Here is a 17,704-nt window from a genome sequence, read left to right on the forward strand (position 1 = left end):
ACAATTATTTAATATCTACCAGACTATATAACCTATCACCAGAAAAAAACGTGCGAATGGTTGTGGTGGCGGTCTAGTAAACTGACTCAAGCTGTTTTGGTAACATAAATAATATAAATAAGATGATAGAATAAAAATAAAAAAGTAATTTTTCGTTTGACATTACACTTATGTGTATAAATCTTATGCTCTTTCATGTCGATTAGTATCTAGTCAATAGATGACTGAAGGCAATCGAATTTCTTCTACTTATGTGTCTATTTATGCCATTTTGTAGCTGTAAATTGGGGGTCATCGACCCAGGCACGTGCGTATAGCAGTGCTCTGACATCTGCTCTACGTTTAATCAAAGTTGATGACCATGTGAAAAACTTCCGGTAAGTCATTATTAATATTTTTGTCAGAATATGAAGTTTATAAAATGATTTAAAATTTACAGTTTTTCTCTATAAAAGAAGAATTTTAATGCATTATCTGAAAAAAATATTAAAATGTTTGCGTTGAAAAATGTTTTTTAGCTTTCAATTAAATAATTAACAATAGACAATAAATATCAAATGTCAGTAATTTGTTGTTCACAAACTACAGAAAAGTCTTGAATACATTTTTATTTTAGTTTACTATTTCTTGAAATCATTTTCTAGTCCACAGATATTAGTGATGTCTGGGTTTCCCAGAAACAGACCTGCGTTAACAGATTTTGTTTCATCTATAACTAAGAAGCAAAGCTTATTGGTCTGTGGACATATATTTACGGTAAGACAACCTAATTGGTCTTTATGTGTCTGTCCTAAGTTAGTAAATTGTAATCCAGTCGTTGTCCTTGGTTGATGTAATTCATAATTGAATCAATGCGTCGGTTACAGTAGTAGGGTGCAAAGTTTTCCGTTCTGTCCGTCCGTCCGTCCGTTCCATATCAGGTTAAAGTTTTTGGTCAAGGCAGTTTATCATAAAGTTGTGATCACATCAACTTAAACGTTAGTACACATGCTCATTTTGATTTTTAAAGCTATTTAAGATATGATATACCAACTTAAGATTTTGACTCAGATTTTTTAGGTTTATTGAACAGCAAAATGTAATAGTGCGAGCTAGACATGGTGTTAGACATGGTGTTAGACATGGTGTGCTATGGACATATTCTTGTTAGTTTATTGTATAAGTATAGTTCAAGCGGTTTGTTTTCTCTTTTGAAGTGTTTTACATTTTTCTTCCCTGGACATTTTATAAAAGAGGGACGAAAGATACCAGAGGGACATTCAAACTCATAGATCGAAAACAAACTGACAACGTCATGGCCAAAATAAAAAGACAAACAGACAAATAATAGTACAGATGACACAACATAGAAAACTAAAGTCTAAGCAACACGAATCCCACCAAAAACTGGGGGTGATCTCAGGTGCTCCGGAAGGGTAAGCAGATCCTGCTCCACATGTGGCACCCGTCGTGTTGCTTATGTTATTTCAAATCCGGTAAATAGTCTAATTCGGTAGGTCACATTCGTGAAAAGGGAAGGGTATTGAGTTACGACATAAGGAACATATCCGATATCATCTGTGAAACTGACTAGACGCTAAGAGTTTTGGTCATTTTTGAAGGTCGTACGGTGACCTGCAGTTGTTCACATTTGTTTTTGACCTTAGGTGGATTGTAATTTTTCGCAAATTGATTGCCCGATGCGATGTGTCTGTGTATCAACAGACATGAGACATGTTTTCTTAGTGTTAGATCTTACGACACCAGACTGTCGACTAATCCGAGATCACCGATTGTTTGTTAAGGCCTATCATTATATTTTATGAGTCTGCATTTGCTGGCAGGTGAAGTGTGCATAGCAAGAAACGCTTACTCTGCCGAAGCACACAATCTTGACCTGCTTTGGGTTCATGCATTTCCCTCATCTTTGCTCTCTCTCTCTCTCTTCATACGATTATGTAAAATCGACTTGAGAGCACTGAACACCGGTAAACTACTGCTGCCTCTATTATGTTCCACTTGTCGTGGTCACATTTCCGTATCTCTTCCTCCTCGTGTATGACATCACCGACTTACCTTGAACAATGCAGCTGTTGCCACTATTGGAACAGAAACTGATGAGTTTACCATCGTTTTTTTTTCAATCAAGTTTTTTGGGTAAAACAAACCATTAGCATATCATTGTCGTAAACATTAGATGTTATCAGCACTTAAAACAATGAGTAACATTAACAACAATAGTTAGGTCCCTTGGGACTATTTAGAAAATTATTCTAACAAAATATTTAGTTTTAACTCCAAATATCAAAGTGGTTCTTAATTTTATTAGCAAAAATTGAATATTATGAAATGCGTGTATATGTAAATAAGACAGCATCTTAACGAATAAAATAACCCCAAAATCATGTACAGGAAGAAAAAACAGTCGTCAACAATAGACAGATGTCTATACAATATGTTAAAGTTTGAATTGTCCCAAGTCTTTATGAAATTAAATAGAAACTATAAAAGATCAACCATCTCCCTTTTTAATTTCGTTCAGTAGACTTACAAATTATACACAAAAAGAACTTCAAATAGAGATTAGTACAGGAATTGCACTTAAGACTTAAAATATATGTTCCGTTTCAAAGAATGGTCACAGTTACTGGTATTAGGCTCAACGTACTTATCCTACTGATATGAAATCACGATGTCTAACACTTCTTTTACTCTTTGTGTCGACTTGTTAAGTTACGCATGTTGTTTGAGCATTTAGTAAAGTTCAAGGCATATGTTGTTATTGTAAGAGCAAATTCTTCTTGCTTCAAGAAGTCTGACATTTTTCTTTCGACAAAAGAATATCTTCACCTTATAATTCAAACACAAGAAAAGGGGAGGGATGTGTGTCAAAAGAGGTCTATGTAATTGTATCAAACATTTTAATATATATATATATATTTTTTATACTTTTTCAATCACATTTGTCTTCGTTTTACTGTTAATTTAGGTTTTCAAATGCTGATTTGCTTTGCATATCACTTTTGTGCTATTAATGTGTAACAGCCAATCCTCGATATAAGCGCTGTTTTTTTTGTTTTTCCGCTTGTCTTATTAATTTGGACAGGAGGAAGGGCGGCAAAATTTACACATACACGGTCACATATATATCCACTTCCCAAAGGTTGTGCCAATTAATACAAAAATTTATGTATCATGTTTTTTTTCATTAATTTAAAACTAACACCCTGGTCTTTGATGCACGTGGTCAATTATTTTACAGACTGTTTGATATTTCTTCTTGTTGACTACGTAATAGAAATATGGTCATTTTGGTTTTCTTTCGATCGGCAGTAAAACCCTTGCCAAAGTGGGACGTTCGTTTGGCTGTGTGGGATGTACAAGTGTGAACATATATTTGTTCCGCATAATACTTGTTCCCCCTGGAAGCTGAAGGACGCCTCCGGGTGCGGGAATTTCTCGCTGCATTGAAGACCTGTTGGTGACCTTCTGCTGTTGTCTGTTCTATGGTCGGGTTGTTGTCTCTTTGACACATTCCCCATTTCCATTCTCAATTTTATGGATAATAAAAGTTCTTGGGAACAAACATTACATAATATTATTTCCATCTTTATAAGATATTTTCCTGGAACTAAAACATCATATGGTATCATAATATTTGTTCCTTTGAGAAAAAGAGTGTCATGTGATTTTTTTTGGTTTCTCTGCTGCATTTTTTATTGTAGACAATATAAAGCAGATTAAGTAGGGAACTTGCATTTTATTTTTTTCATCTTAATTACTGTAGTTAATGAATTGTAGCTAGAAATAATTTGGATATTGTAGTATATATTCCTAAAAATTTGATCATATAATAAATATTCCTAGAACTTTAATTATCTAATAACCATGATAACTATCCCTGGAATATTTATAATATAACCAATATTCCTGGAACTTTTATAACATAACCAATATTCCTGTATATAAACAATGTGAACAATGTTGTGTATATACAATGTATATGTTTAAAAATGCTTTTGACTCATTTGTTGTTATTTGTCATTTGGCAGTCCAAATTTCCCTGACCTTCATCCAGGGCCTCTATTTCAAGGCCTACCTATTGTATTTACTAATAATTTGTTCTCGTTCTGAGCATGCATGATATATTTACAACTGTCACTGGACGTTACGCAACCAACAATAAATCAATGTTTGATATATATGCGTTACCTGGGTCTTGTTGGTAACTCGGTAAGAAGGAAATGAATATAAATACATTTTTATAATGATGCATATTTTACATGTATGATGTTGGCTTTTCAGCAGCATAATGAATTATTGTTCATGTGGTTTCACAAATTACATAATACCTGATATAATTAATAACTACATAACTGTACTTGGTGAATACATTTACTTAATGCACTACTTAAACATTCTCCATTGAACATGAATATTTGCTTTCATGTATCTTAATATACTTTAAACGCATTGACCGAACTTAATTAATTTATTTGAATAACTTGTCATAACCGGAATAACTTGTCATAACCGGAACAACTTGCCATAACCAGAGTTACTGGACATATCCTTTATCACATTAAACTCAACTTTCTTTTTTTACGATATATGTAAAGATGTTTCGGTTTCTCAAAACGTACATAAAAACATTTTCAGTAATCTATTTTTGAGTGGGGAAAATCATCATTAATACCAATTCGTAATGAATTTTAAGGTCCATAAGGGGGAAAAAGAGATAAGAAAATGATACAAATAATAGCTTCTAATCGGATATAGAGCTCCCTGAAAATGTACATAACTAATCTAATAACGAAAATATAAATGTAATAAACAATTCAATGTAACTTCTTCTAAAGTGTGTTATGTTGGCTGGTCTCTTGTGGAGAGTTGTCTCATTGGCAATCATACCACATCTTCTTATTTTCATATTGTCAAGAATCAAATTCAAGATTTGTATTGACCAATCATGTACCCTCATGTGGCATATTCTCAAAAAATAAAATGTTCACAATGATTATAGCACAACAAATTATAAAAGATACACTAGTAGTGCACAAATAATCGTACAAAACGAGGCAAACAATGTATTGTATGATATGTATCATGGAATATTAGATAGATAATATTATCATATTATTATATTGGTAGGTTTTCTAAAATAAATTTGGTTATTTTTAGGGTAATTTCATATCTTCCATAATCATTAACCACATAAATTTGTTAAGACAAGACAAGTTAGAAAAGGATAGACATTCTTAAGTAGCATAATCTAGGAAAAAAATCACTGCTGATTGAAAAAAGGAAAACATTGAAAAAGAAAATGCATTTTATCCTCAATATCATCAGAGAAATATCTGTCACATAAATCTTTCTTCATAAGGCACACATTGCTTTGTATATCGTCCAGTTTCAACCTATAACTTACAGTTATAAGCCTGGTATATTTGATAAGATTATTTACCTATTCTGATCTTTGTATAGATTTTTTTTATTTTGAAGTCTTCGATACAATCCAGATATTTCTCTTGTTCAAAAGAACGTTTGTATTTTAAATATATGTGTAGTTTACCATTTTCCATGATAAACCTATGTATTGTTTCTGTCTATACCTTTTTGTAAAAATTTGAACAGAATTTTGGAAGTGTGGGTCTTGTATCTCAAAAAAAAAAATTGATTTTGAAATATCCATATTTACAATCTTTGAAAAATGTAGAAAATGTGTGTACCAAGTGTAAATTCCTGGATTATGTAACGTTTTATTTTCTATAGAATCATTTTCCAATAATGAGTTCTTATACTTTTCTGTTCGAGCCCAATACTTAATGATATTTTTGAAAATATCCATAACCAAAGGGTAGAAACATAGTTTGCTCATGATATGAAAGTTTGACCTGTTTTTTTGGACACCTAGAATATATTTTGAACAATGTTGGTTTATCATTTCAGCTGGAAAAACACATGCTAATTTTACAAAGTTACACAAAGTTCTCAATACTTTTTGAAGAGTTTTAAGCCTACATTCAAGTTTAAATTTTTAAAATGTTCATAGAATTTATCTAGTTCAACTGAGGGATTAGTTCCTTTTAAAGTAGAGGCGAACGATAAGGAAGGGACATTCAAACTCATAAGTCTATAAAAAATGTTCAAAAGATCCCATATTGTTTCGGGTTATTGTTATGTAAATTTTCCAATTTCTTGATAATGTCTTTTTTATATGATTTCTTTTTCTATATCTTTGTTTTATTATAAACCTATATAGCCTGAAACAAACTGTTTCTAAGGTTAGTATAAAAAGTGTTATGTGAGAGTTGTCTCCCTTTTCTGACAATTGATTCTTCATTGACCTTAGATCAGAATCTTACCAAATTTTGTGTTTTTCCGTCTTTTTGCCATGCTATGGTAATCTTAAACATAACTTAGCAGCGTTTAAAATAATAGACTCTAATCTATCACTTGCTGCATCTGTACTTTCTTGAGAGTTGACAATATCTATCTTAACAAACTTATTAGTTGTTTTTTTTTCAATAAATTCTGGTTTATATATGATATCTAAAAAATTTACACGCGAAGTTTTATCCTCATATAAACTGTTTGGGAATTTGTTTTATATGTTTGATATTAAGTGTTAACACAATGCTTTACAGTGCTGGTCATGTACCATTTCAAAAGACGATGGGCATCAGATAAGGAAGTAATGACAATCTCAACTTAAAAATGTAAAGTTTGATTCGTTAATGAATATGATACTATAGTATAGCCCATCGTGCTAGACCCATTTGTAGTATGGCAAGTCAATTTACTAAAGGTGTCGCCACTTGATCTCACATTTGGTATTTTGCTGGTACATATATGTAATAGATTTTAACCTCTTGAGTTTATATGCCTATGCAAACTTTATGCTTAGCATTAAAATCTCAAGAAATGATAACGTCCCCAAATTCGTTGAACTCGAATGCATAGTCATATATAAGGTCGATGATATATTTTCTAATAGTTTTGGTTATTGGTGATTGTGTTTGTGGATCATAAACTACACATCTACAAATAGCTTTGGGAAGTTGGAAAAAACTTTTTTGAGAACAAATCTATGGAAGTAGGTTTTGGTATATGTTTATTAAAAATTGCTAATCCCTCAATATGCCTTTAGTTTCTGAAAATGTCTGTGCAAAATAGAGAAGTAAATAAAGCCGGCGAAGCTAAGGGGGTCGCCATAACGTACATATGTTTCTGCCAATAAGACAATGTCATGTTTATATTTTTTTTTTCAGAAAAAGGGGTCCAATGTTTTGTTAAGAGTTTTAGAAATTAATCCACCTATGTTCCAATAGCACATCTTAAGGCTTCAGACATCCATTTTTGCTTGCTTATATTAAGCGTAAAGTACCATATATAATGTTATATGAACAAACAAATTAAAAAGAAAAAAAATATAATATGTGTAGATGATATATAATATGTAACCTTTCTATAGATGGAAATAAAACCCTGATATTTTGCAGTAAAAAATTACAATGCTTTTGTGCTATAAATTGAGCAGTAATGATAACAATGTTGTATGCTGTTGTATATAATGAGTATTTGCCAAGAGAGAATATCAATACCTTTGTTATTAGACACTAACAAAATAAATAAAAAACAGTCAATCTACTTAACGAAAATCAAGGACTCCGTAGATTTTTTTTTCTTTTTAGAAACTGAAATTGGAGTCAATATGGAATATAAAGTGATTTTGGAATTAATTTGTATTAATTTGCAAACAATTAAAAAATATCCTGTCCTGAACATCTATTTAAGCATATACATACACAAACACTGATTTTGGTATTTATGCATAGTAGTTATTACATGAAAAATACTGAAAATTACCATCTCCCTAATTCATTTGCATATGAAAACAATATAGTGTATAAGTTGCTCTTTCAATATATATCAAACATGTAATTTAAATATAAAGGATTATATATAATTGCTAAGGCTAGTTGAAAATAAAGTACATGCATGCTTTGAAACTCTATCTATTTTTTTGCGTTTAGTTATTTACAAAATACTTGATACCAAGAGATGCACAAATATACTCTTTGAAATTTGCAGCTAGCTGAGAAGTTCCTGCTTGGCTCAGATGATATTTGTCAGTCATGTTGAGGAATTTGTCCCATGTCACACCTCTGCGTGACAAATTACTGTTGTCATAAATAAAGACTGATGAATCTGCAAACGTAAATTTGATCATTGCATTCATTAAATCTACTTTAGTTTTTGTATTCATCAAGCCTAGGGTGCTGAGGAGATATTTTCTTTTAGCCCTAGGCCATTTTTTGTTACAAGTGTTAATAGTGGATTGCATGTGTTCAATACAGTATTCTGGAGTATTTTCTTTAAGTTCATTTGTCAATGAATGTAATATCACTATGTCCGTTTCCTCTTTTGATCTTTAATACATTGAACAGTTTATAAGCTCTTTTTTTATTTGTGGAGAATTTTTCGGAGAGTTATTCACATTCGATATTTTTTGTATTTGAGGTACCAATCAAAAGAACATGTGGCTTCTTTTGTCTATGAGTTTGCGGAGCCTACATTAAGCTGTTGTTTTCTGATTGCAATGAAGCATGCATTTTTAAAATTTCGTCATATTTTGTCCCATGTCTGTTTTACGCATCTTGATATTTTCAACAAGAGAAGTGATATCTTGATTCTGTGCTGAAATTTTCAAGTTCATAGAATCAAGGTCAGCATAGAGCTCATTATCTTTTATTGTTGTTTCTAAATGAGATGAAGCTTCTACCTCATACTTGCTGTTGAGTACATTAATTTGAAGTTCAAGTTCATTTTTCTTTGCGTGTATCTTTGTTTCGAGTTGAGACAATTTTAGATCAAGCATTTTCTTTTCACACTGTGTTTTAGACAACAGTTGGTCATATTTTATTTTGAAATTACTGTTAATAGTCTGAATTTCCTTTTTTCATGAGTGAATTTCACTTTTGTTTCTTGATCACTTGATCATATTTAGCTGTGCAAAACTCTTTAAGTTCAAATACTTGTACAACACACTATTTGATATATGTAACTACCTGTATTGGCTTTCCAGTAATAGGCGAACGGACTTTAGATGATTCCCCCACTATTTCTATAGCAAAATACGTTCGGCAGTGATGGAAGATGGTTCTCTTTTTTTCCGCTCAGGAAAATTTTATGACTCTCATTTTAAACCGGAAGCATCATAATGATAAACTCAAATGCATCTCGCAGCATCCACATTCTTCCGTAGTTCATCTAAACTACTGTAATGCAATTGTAACTATTATATAAAATAAAAAATAGGTGTCACATATTTATCATGAAAATATTATGAAATACTAGAACATACCCGTGACATCGCAGGTCTGGACTGAATTGAATTATAGTACGTCTATATTTAGTCGAGATTGTTAGTACTGATGAAGTCATGCAGTGAATCTTGTTGACAGTTTTCTATAGCTTGCAGTAGTTTTCTGTCTGAACCCGTCCTTATCACGTTTACTTGTTTACTTGCATTGAAATCATCATAAAATCCGAAATCCAGGTAATGATGGAAAGGACACCCGGAAATCATTTTGTTTTCGAATTTTTCCCAATTAACATAAAGTTAATAAGCATTATGGAAGATAACAAACTACAGTTTGCATACTACCATTAGAGTTGGTAGTGATATTGATTGAAATGATTTGAAAAAATGAGAAGCGACACAAAAAAGAAAGTCTCCTCATTTAGTATTATACTAGCAGATGATTGTACATATACCCGGTTTACAAAAATACAGATTTTCTTTCATACCATATACAATTTATATGTGCTTAAATTTTCATCACTGATAGTGGAAACTACGCCCTGTTCTTCCTCGTCCAGAAGTTTTTCCTGATTTTTAGATGTTATCGTCAACACATTAGCGGAAAAGAAGCTGTTACAATACGGAACGGCAACGTTCGCAGCAGCTTTTAGTATAGATTGTGTTTCTCAATCTTTAGTTAGATTTTTGTTGATAATCGCTATGATTTTTATTGTATTTTTTTTGTTAAGCTTTATTATACAACATAATTGTTTTTACTATATTCTTTCCCCGTAACTATGTGAATATATAAATTTGGTTATTATGGCATTTGGAGATAAAATATTCCTCGTAAACAAAGAATAAATGTCACCATAAATATAAAAATGTTCTCAGCTATAAACAATTACATCGCAATAATTTAAACAACATAGTTGTTTTTTTCCAAAATCATGTAATTTACGGAATAGATATTTATATTTTATGTAAGTTTTCACGAGCAAAGATAAAAGTATTTGATTAGAAAGATGAATATTAAAATTTCAATTTCAGGGAGATATGTCAGATCATGTACAGAAACTTCGGTCTACAGCAGCATATAGGTGGTTTGAAAAAAGAAAAATACATGCTTTCTATAACAGTGTTGTTGCACCTAATTTACGTATTGGTGCTCAGGTGTTAATGCAGGTATTTCGTCTTGTGTCATACAAATCTGAAATCCTTATTTTTTAAACGATATGATCTCGTCAAGATTTTAATACGCTTCTGTTAATAAAAACTGATCAATAAACTACAAAAAATATTTATCTTCTATATTATATGACATAATGATAATTAAAACCTGTATCCAGATAACAAATGTAAAGTTTTCAATAAAGTGTCATATGATAAAATGAAAACAAAAATCATTTTGATAAAGCATAAAATAACTGGAATTATTTCTCTATATATACAGTTGATATAGAAAACTTACAATATACATACATATCCATTATAGGCTTTAGGTGTAGGAAAACTGAGACCAAATACCCTGATGCTTGGTTACAAAACTGAATGGCAAAACGCTGATCCAATGGAAACGGAAGAATACGTCAATATTATTGAGTAAGGCATGCACCATTTTTACACTCTCAAATCAAATGTTAATCTTGATTCATATCAAATTAAGATGCTCATTCTTTGATTTCAGAATAGGCTAAACCAACGTACAATATTTTAAGATAAGTAAAAGAGAGGCAAAAGACACAAAAGTGAAATCCAAACTCATAAGTCGAAAACAAACTGACAGTGCCATGGCAAAATACGAAAAAGGATCAAAAGACAAACAACAGTACACAATACACAACATAAAAAACTAATGACTGAGTGAAACGAACTCCACCAAAAACCGGTGGTGATAAAAGATAAGACCAAAGAGACGTAATTAGAACATAACTGAGTCAATTAATCGACAAACTCCGTGTAGTGTGATACGATCAATATCTTTTAATGAGAGATATAGATAACAATAAACTCTTCATAAACTAAAGTTTTGTATGCCAGACGCGCATTTCATCAAGCCACAACCATAAGCGAATACTATTTTAATGAGCATTTTTATGAGGAAAAACAACTGAAATCGACAGAACATAAGATTTATGTTGACTGTCACAAATTGGTTTATCTGTACGATATGTCTGTGTCTCAACTCACCAGCGAAAAGTTTTTACAGTCTTAAATATTTATACCAGAATAGTAGTTTAATATGTAATTTTACCGATCGTGTCCTTTTCCCGATTGTGACATTTTAACTGAGCGTGGATTAGCATGGCGAGTGATGCATACATAGCAGAGGACGCTTGGTATCTATGATGAGTTTATTTACCCTTTGAGAAAAACAGAGGTTTAGCTAGCTATAAAATCAGGTTTAATCCACTATTTTGTACATAAGGTAATGTCTGTACCAAGTCAGGAATATTTCAGTTGTTTTCCATTCTTTTGATGTGTTTGAACTTTTGATTTTGCCATTTGATAAGGGACTTTCGTTTAGAATTTTCCTTGGAGTTCAGTATTTTTGTTATTTTACTTTTTTCATGATCCTTTTGGAGTTCATGCGATTATCTCAGTTTTTGTTTGTTGACTTGATTTTTCTTCTAAATTGATTTATGAGATTTGAACATCGGAAAACTATTATGTCTTTTAAAAATTCAAACAATCGAAATTTCAGTTAAATATAAACGGGACCCAATGGAAATTGTAATTGTTAGTTTTGATTTTTTTATTGATCATTTGGTGAGCCCCTAGTTAGACCATCTTCTGCAACACAGTTTAGATTTCATCTTTGTTCCTCGGTAGACGTGCTGAAAAAAAATCATTTCTTAAAAACCAGCAGGCCTTTTTGGTCATAAAACTTTACTAAGTACTCAGAGTACAAAATTTGTGCTCAAAACACCAGTTCAGTATTTTGATTGGTTGATTTCCGAAAACCGTACTCGAAAGGTTTATTACTGTAAATATAAAAATAAGAAGATGTGGTATAAAGTAAAATAACAAAAAATACCGAACTCCAAGGAAAATTCAAATCGAAAAGTCCCTTATAAAATGGCAAACTCAAAAGCTCAAACACATCAAACGAATGGAAAACAACTGTCATATTCCTGACTTAGTACAAGCATTTCCTTATGTAGAAAATGGTGGATTACACCGGGTTTTATAGCTAGCTAAACCTCTCACTTGGATGACAGTCGCATTAAATTCCATAATATTGACAACAATGTGTGAACAAAACAAACAGATATAATAGGTAAAAATGTCAAAAATAGGGATACAGCAGTCAACATTGTGTTATAATCTTAATCACTATAAAAACAAACAAATATGTCAACAAAGAAAAACAAAATGGCATATAGACATAGCACATAAGCAAAAATGAAAGACAAGAATGCAAAAAATTACCACAGCACAACAACACATTGGCGGGATGCATAAGTACCGAGCCACACAAAAAGGATACTACCAAAAATGGTCTAAACAGTAAAGGTTAATAATTTACAAAGACAAATTAAAAAACACTTTAAAACATACTTAATATGATAAACAAACGTCAGTACCTAGAATCTATACTTCAAGACCATCATGTAATATTTGTGAAGTTGATACGGTATATTTATCAACAAGGTTGAATATTTATCAACAATAGTTGCCAATGAGACAACTATTCACCAGAGACCAAATGACATAGAAGTAAACAACTATAGGTCACTGTATGGCCTCCAACAATGGCCAAACCCATACCGCATAGTCAGCTATAAAAGGCCCCGAAATGACAAATGTAAAACAATTCAAACGAGAAAACTTACAGCCTGATTTATGTACAAAATAATGAACGAAAAACAAATATGTAAGCCCAGAAGTTAATTATTCCACACGTCTTAGCGTATTACATAGATGTATTATTGTATTGATAAGCAGATATTTCATTGACATATTATGCTAAAAATCTAGTTTTCTTCATATCTGTTTTGTTTTACTAGAGACGGATTAGATTTAAAATATGGTGTAGGAATATTACGTGTGAAGGATGGATTTGATATAATGAGAGTCCCAGACGACAGTTACACATTAGACTTTTCTGATTCAGAGGAGGAAGAAGAATCGTCTGATGATGGTAGGATATTAATCTTTTTTAAATTGAAAGTGAAAATATTTCAATACACAGGATTAAAATGAATTAGATATTGATATATTAATTTCTGTTTATATCTAACATGTCTAATAAAGTGTAATGATGATTGTAACTTTATAATGGAAATGTCGTTTTGTTTTATTTTGAGTTGTCATTTGAAGAGTTAATTGTAGGGCAGAATTTATATAGCTAGTGATTTACTTGTTTCATTTTCAGAAGAAGAAAACAAACATGACAAGAAAAAAAGAACAGTTGTGTCAACTATAAATGAAAGTGTTAGCAATGGAAATAGTTTAACCAAGCAGAGAACAATAAATTCCAATCGATTAAAGTCTGTCCCTGAAGGTTTTGAGAATCTTGGATTTGACAATGAAAATACGAACAGTACAGAAAAGTCAAATAGACCTGTTTTGACATCCTCTGTATCTAAAGATTCTGTAAAAACCTTTCGAAATAAACTTCAAGGAACCATAGACGTTTGGTGGCTTTATGATGATGGAGGTAAAATATTTGATTCTGCGACAAAAATGTGTAATTATTTGTGGCAAAATACTAAGGGAATGCAGTATTATTTGAAAGTAAAACCTTCATACAGTAATGTTTACCAAATTCTTTTAAAATTATCAAGTTTGTCTTTGATTTTAGTTCTTTTTAATATTACTCTTCTTTCTCACATTTTTCTCTTATGGAAGGGCTGATCTTAAAGCAATGAGATAGCAATTTCCGTCTTTGAAAGAACTTTCATTTCTGAATTCTATAATGTTAGTAATTCATTATCTCCTTTTTCTCTGACTAAAATCATGTGATTACCTTGAATAATTTTGATTATATAAAAGCAAGTACAGTTATAAGTAGACATCATATTTTCAGGAGCCTGTATTCAGTGGTTGTCATTGGTTCATGGTTGTCATACTGGTTTTCGTTAATTGTTGTTTTATAAATCAGGACGTTAGTTTTCTCGTTTGAATTGTTTCTCATTTTGTCATGTCTGGGCATTTAATTGCTGACTTTACTGCATTGGTTTTGCAAATTTGTGAAGGCCGTACTGGAGAACTATAGTTGTTTGAATCTATGTCATTTAAACTCTGTTCGATATTTGTGTCATTGGTATAATCATTTCCCATCTCCTTATTTTATATCATAATTTTGGTTTTATGCTACAAGATTGGATTAGATAGAACACAAACGTAGAAAAATAAATAAATTTCGCTAAAATACATATATTGTGAACTGCATAAAACATAACTAAAAAGGGATACATTTCTCATGACACATGATACAAGAACAGAGATACGAAGTTGACAAGTATTTCTCTTGTTTACTCCACAGGGCTGACATTGCTAATACCGTATATCCTGTCAAAACGGCGACTGTGGAAAAACTGTAAATTAAGGGTGTTCTGCGCTGCTAGCAAGAAGGGACAGCATGAAGAAGATGAAGCTAGGTATAATAAATGAAATTTAATTTTGTACTGTGTTTCACTATCTCCATGACATTTCAGCCACATTTCCTTTAATTTATAAATACATTACATTTTCTCCTGTCTTGTCAGAGGTTTGGAAGTGGCTTAAAAATATCTGAAAAAGACCAAACTTAAACATTATACTATTTCTACATGTAAAATCATGAATTATTAATATGTTTATTCATGAGAACACTAATATTAGGGATATTAGTAAATAGCAAGAAAACCCGCTTACAAGATGGGACAATTGTAAGAATATCCCGACAAAAACTAACATTTATAAGTCGAGGAACAGCTTTACTAAGCGCACCATGCTTTTGATTTTGTGTAAACGATTTGACATGGCCGCTGAATATTAATTCTATTTACCGCTTTAAAGTATATAGCATTCATTATATATATGAAAATTACTAGTAATACACTGTGTTTGACAGATTTCCCTTACTTATTGTACATATCATTGTCGTAGGTATGAATCAACTGATATGAAATTATGTAATTATGTTTTAGGATGACATCGCTGCTGAAGAAGTTTCGAATAGACTTTGTTAAATTAACAATTGTTAAGGACTTATCGAAAAAACCAACACTTGCCATGTAAGTTCAGTTAGTTCTATAGAGTCAAATTAAACATTTTACAATGATATTCACACAGCATCTTTATCAATATTTATGGAAATAATAGTACTGCATTGCATTAGATAATTCTTCATGGTAGATATTTAGGTATTGGAACACAGAACGGTTATTGCAGAATTACGAATTTTGAAAGTATTTATTTTCCTTTGGTTAATTATCATGAAATGCAGTATTGTATGATTAAGTCAATTTATTTCTTCAGGTACAAAAAGTTTGAGAATCTGATAAGGAAATGGAGATTAAAAACTGGAGAATATTCATCGGAATATCCATGGAAGATAAACGACGGAGACCTTATTTCTAATAAACTAAAAGTAAGAACAAATATGTACAGAATTAATTTGCAATATGCTCTTACCTCTATTACTAATGGTATAATGGACGTCCTATCTTGCTTTTTTCTAAATTGGTGATGTTTGCGCTTCCACGTGGTAAAACAGAGAACTTTAACTTTTACTTTATCTATTCAGAGCTAAAAAATAAGGTTTGTCTTAACTATTTTCTTAAAATTATAAGGCAAACAGATTCCAACCTCTAGATATCGTGCAATACGATATTTCTAAGCTGTCGACAGGTATCGCGTTTGTTTCGAGCGAAGAATATCGTATCACACACGATTCAGTTGTAGAATCGATATATATAAGTTAACCCCTTTAACTGCTTTGAAAAAATTAGTGGGTCAAGGAATGGGAGATATGAGCCTATCAATTTATAAAACGTATGGTTAGTAAGAAGTTTCAGTGAATACTTGATTGACGGATGACCAAATGATAAGATGATATTCGAAAATCTTATGAGCAAGAAAAAGATGAAAAGTCAAACATTAAAAAGTGTCACAAAACTCTAAAGTCGACATATTTTCCACCCTTCGATACGTTGAAAAGTTGATGTCAGCACAGGCATCATGTTGAAATACAATAAGTAAGATGAATTTCAACTATCTCAATGAGCATATAGCCAGAAAATGTGTAGCTGTTAAATGTTGTTACCTTCAGTAATCAGCAATACAACGTGTGTAAAGTTTATATACTTTATTACAAAAGCAAAATATAAAGTGATCTTTTTAAATATAAATTTTTCATGTTCTTTTTTTAGACTTACAGATATATAAGACTACGGGATCAGTTAATGGCGCATTCACAGGAAGCATCATTAATAGTAATGTAAGTAGTACAATGTTAACTATATTGAATGTAGCTCGACATATCATAATGACAAAAAAACTCCACGGAATCAATTCCGAATATCGAATTTCTAAAATTTGAAAGGCTTAACGAATAAAAAACAAAAATTAATTTGTAACTGAATTGTATAACTGCTTTCCAAAAATTCAGTTCATTACCTAGGAATGGTTAATATATAACATCAAATAGAAAAATAATTAATATAGACATTTAGATAGAAACATAATGATGCGTTGTCTTGCGTCGAAAGCCTATTAAAGTAAGTATATTTGTCATGAAATTATATTTGATTTAATCATGTGTGCATATTATTTTCTTTAACCATTTATTCATTGAAAGTCCCTAAGATTTCCTCATTGTTCAATTTCAAGTATAGTAAGTGGTTTAACGTTAATTCCTGGTACCTAATGCCTTAATGCCCGCTACTAGGAAAAAAATCGCAAGCTTTACTATAGATCTGGACTAGTTATGCTGAGCCAAGAAAAGGTGGAAACGATTTTTCTCGACCCAGAATTTCCTGAACATTGATATTTTTAAAACTAAATATAGAAAGTTCTCAAAGAATCTCTTCTGGTGCAGTTGGCAGTAATCTCCCTCACAAGTAAAGAAGTTGCATAATTCTCCCGGGAAGTGAACTTCTGCTGTAACTATAGATTACTCTAATTGTCGCCATGAAATGTTGTCTGGTACACCCTTTCTGATCCATGAGATCAAATAGAATAATTCAAACTAGTATTCGTAGAGTGCTTTGTTTAAGACAATTGTTATGTCATGTCACCATTAAGAGGTGACATCATCGGCTGTATGATTGAACATATGGGATGTAAAAATACATTGACATTGGCTGAAGTTATTTTTCTCGTAGCCAATTGCAAGAAATAATTGAGCTCATTGCAATTGTACAACTGCTTACCTTTTCAGAGCACTTGAATTTAATTTGTTAGGGTACGTGTTTCTTTATCTTTAGT

At 31.4% G+C, this 17,704-nt stretch overlaps 1 protein-coding gene across 1 annotated transcript in view; it reads left to right on the forward strand.

The window, feature by feature from the left end:
• The window catches only part of LOC127734238 (solute carrier family 12 member 3-like), a 31,093-nt gene that overhangs the window by 12,445 nt on the left and 944 nt on the right, over window positions 1-17,704 (forward strand). Inside the window, exons 13-22 of the mRNA XM_052244013.1 lie at window positions 278-377; window positions 645-756; window positions 10,337-10,471; window positions 10,782-10,888; window positions 13,297-13,430; window positions 13,665-13,949; window positions 14,778-14,892; window positions 15,424-15,510; window positions 15,755-15,866; window positions 16,648-16,715. Coding sequence (XP_052099973.1) covers window positions 278-377; window positions 645-756; window positions 10,337-10,471; window positions 10,782-10,888; window positions 13,297-13,430; window positions 13,665-13,949; window positions 14,778-14,892; window positions 15,424-15,510; window positions 15,755-15,866; window positions 16,648-16,715 — 1,255 coding nt within the window. The remainder of the gene's footprint in view (window positions 1-277; window positions 378-644; window positions 757-10,336; window positions 10,472-10,781; window positions 10,889-13,296; window positions 13,431-13,664; window positions 13,950-14,777; window positions 14,893-15,423; window positions 15,511-15,754; window positions 15,867-16,647; window positions 16,716-17,704) is intronic.

This window comes from Mytilus californianus, unplaced genomic scaffold (genome assembly GCF_021869535.1).
Source record: "Mytilus californianus isolate M0D057914Y unplaced genomic scaffold, xbMytCali1.0.p SCAF_3, whole genome shotgun sequence".
NCBI classification, from domain to species: domain Eukaryota; kingdom Metazoa; phylum Mollusca; class Bivalvia; order Mytilida; family Mytilidae; genus Mytilus; species Mytilus californianus.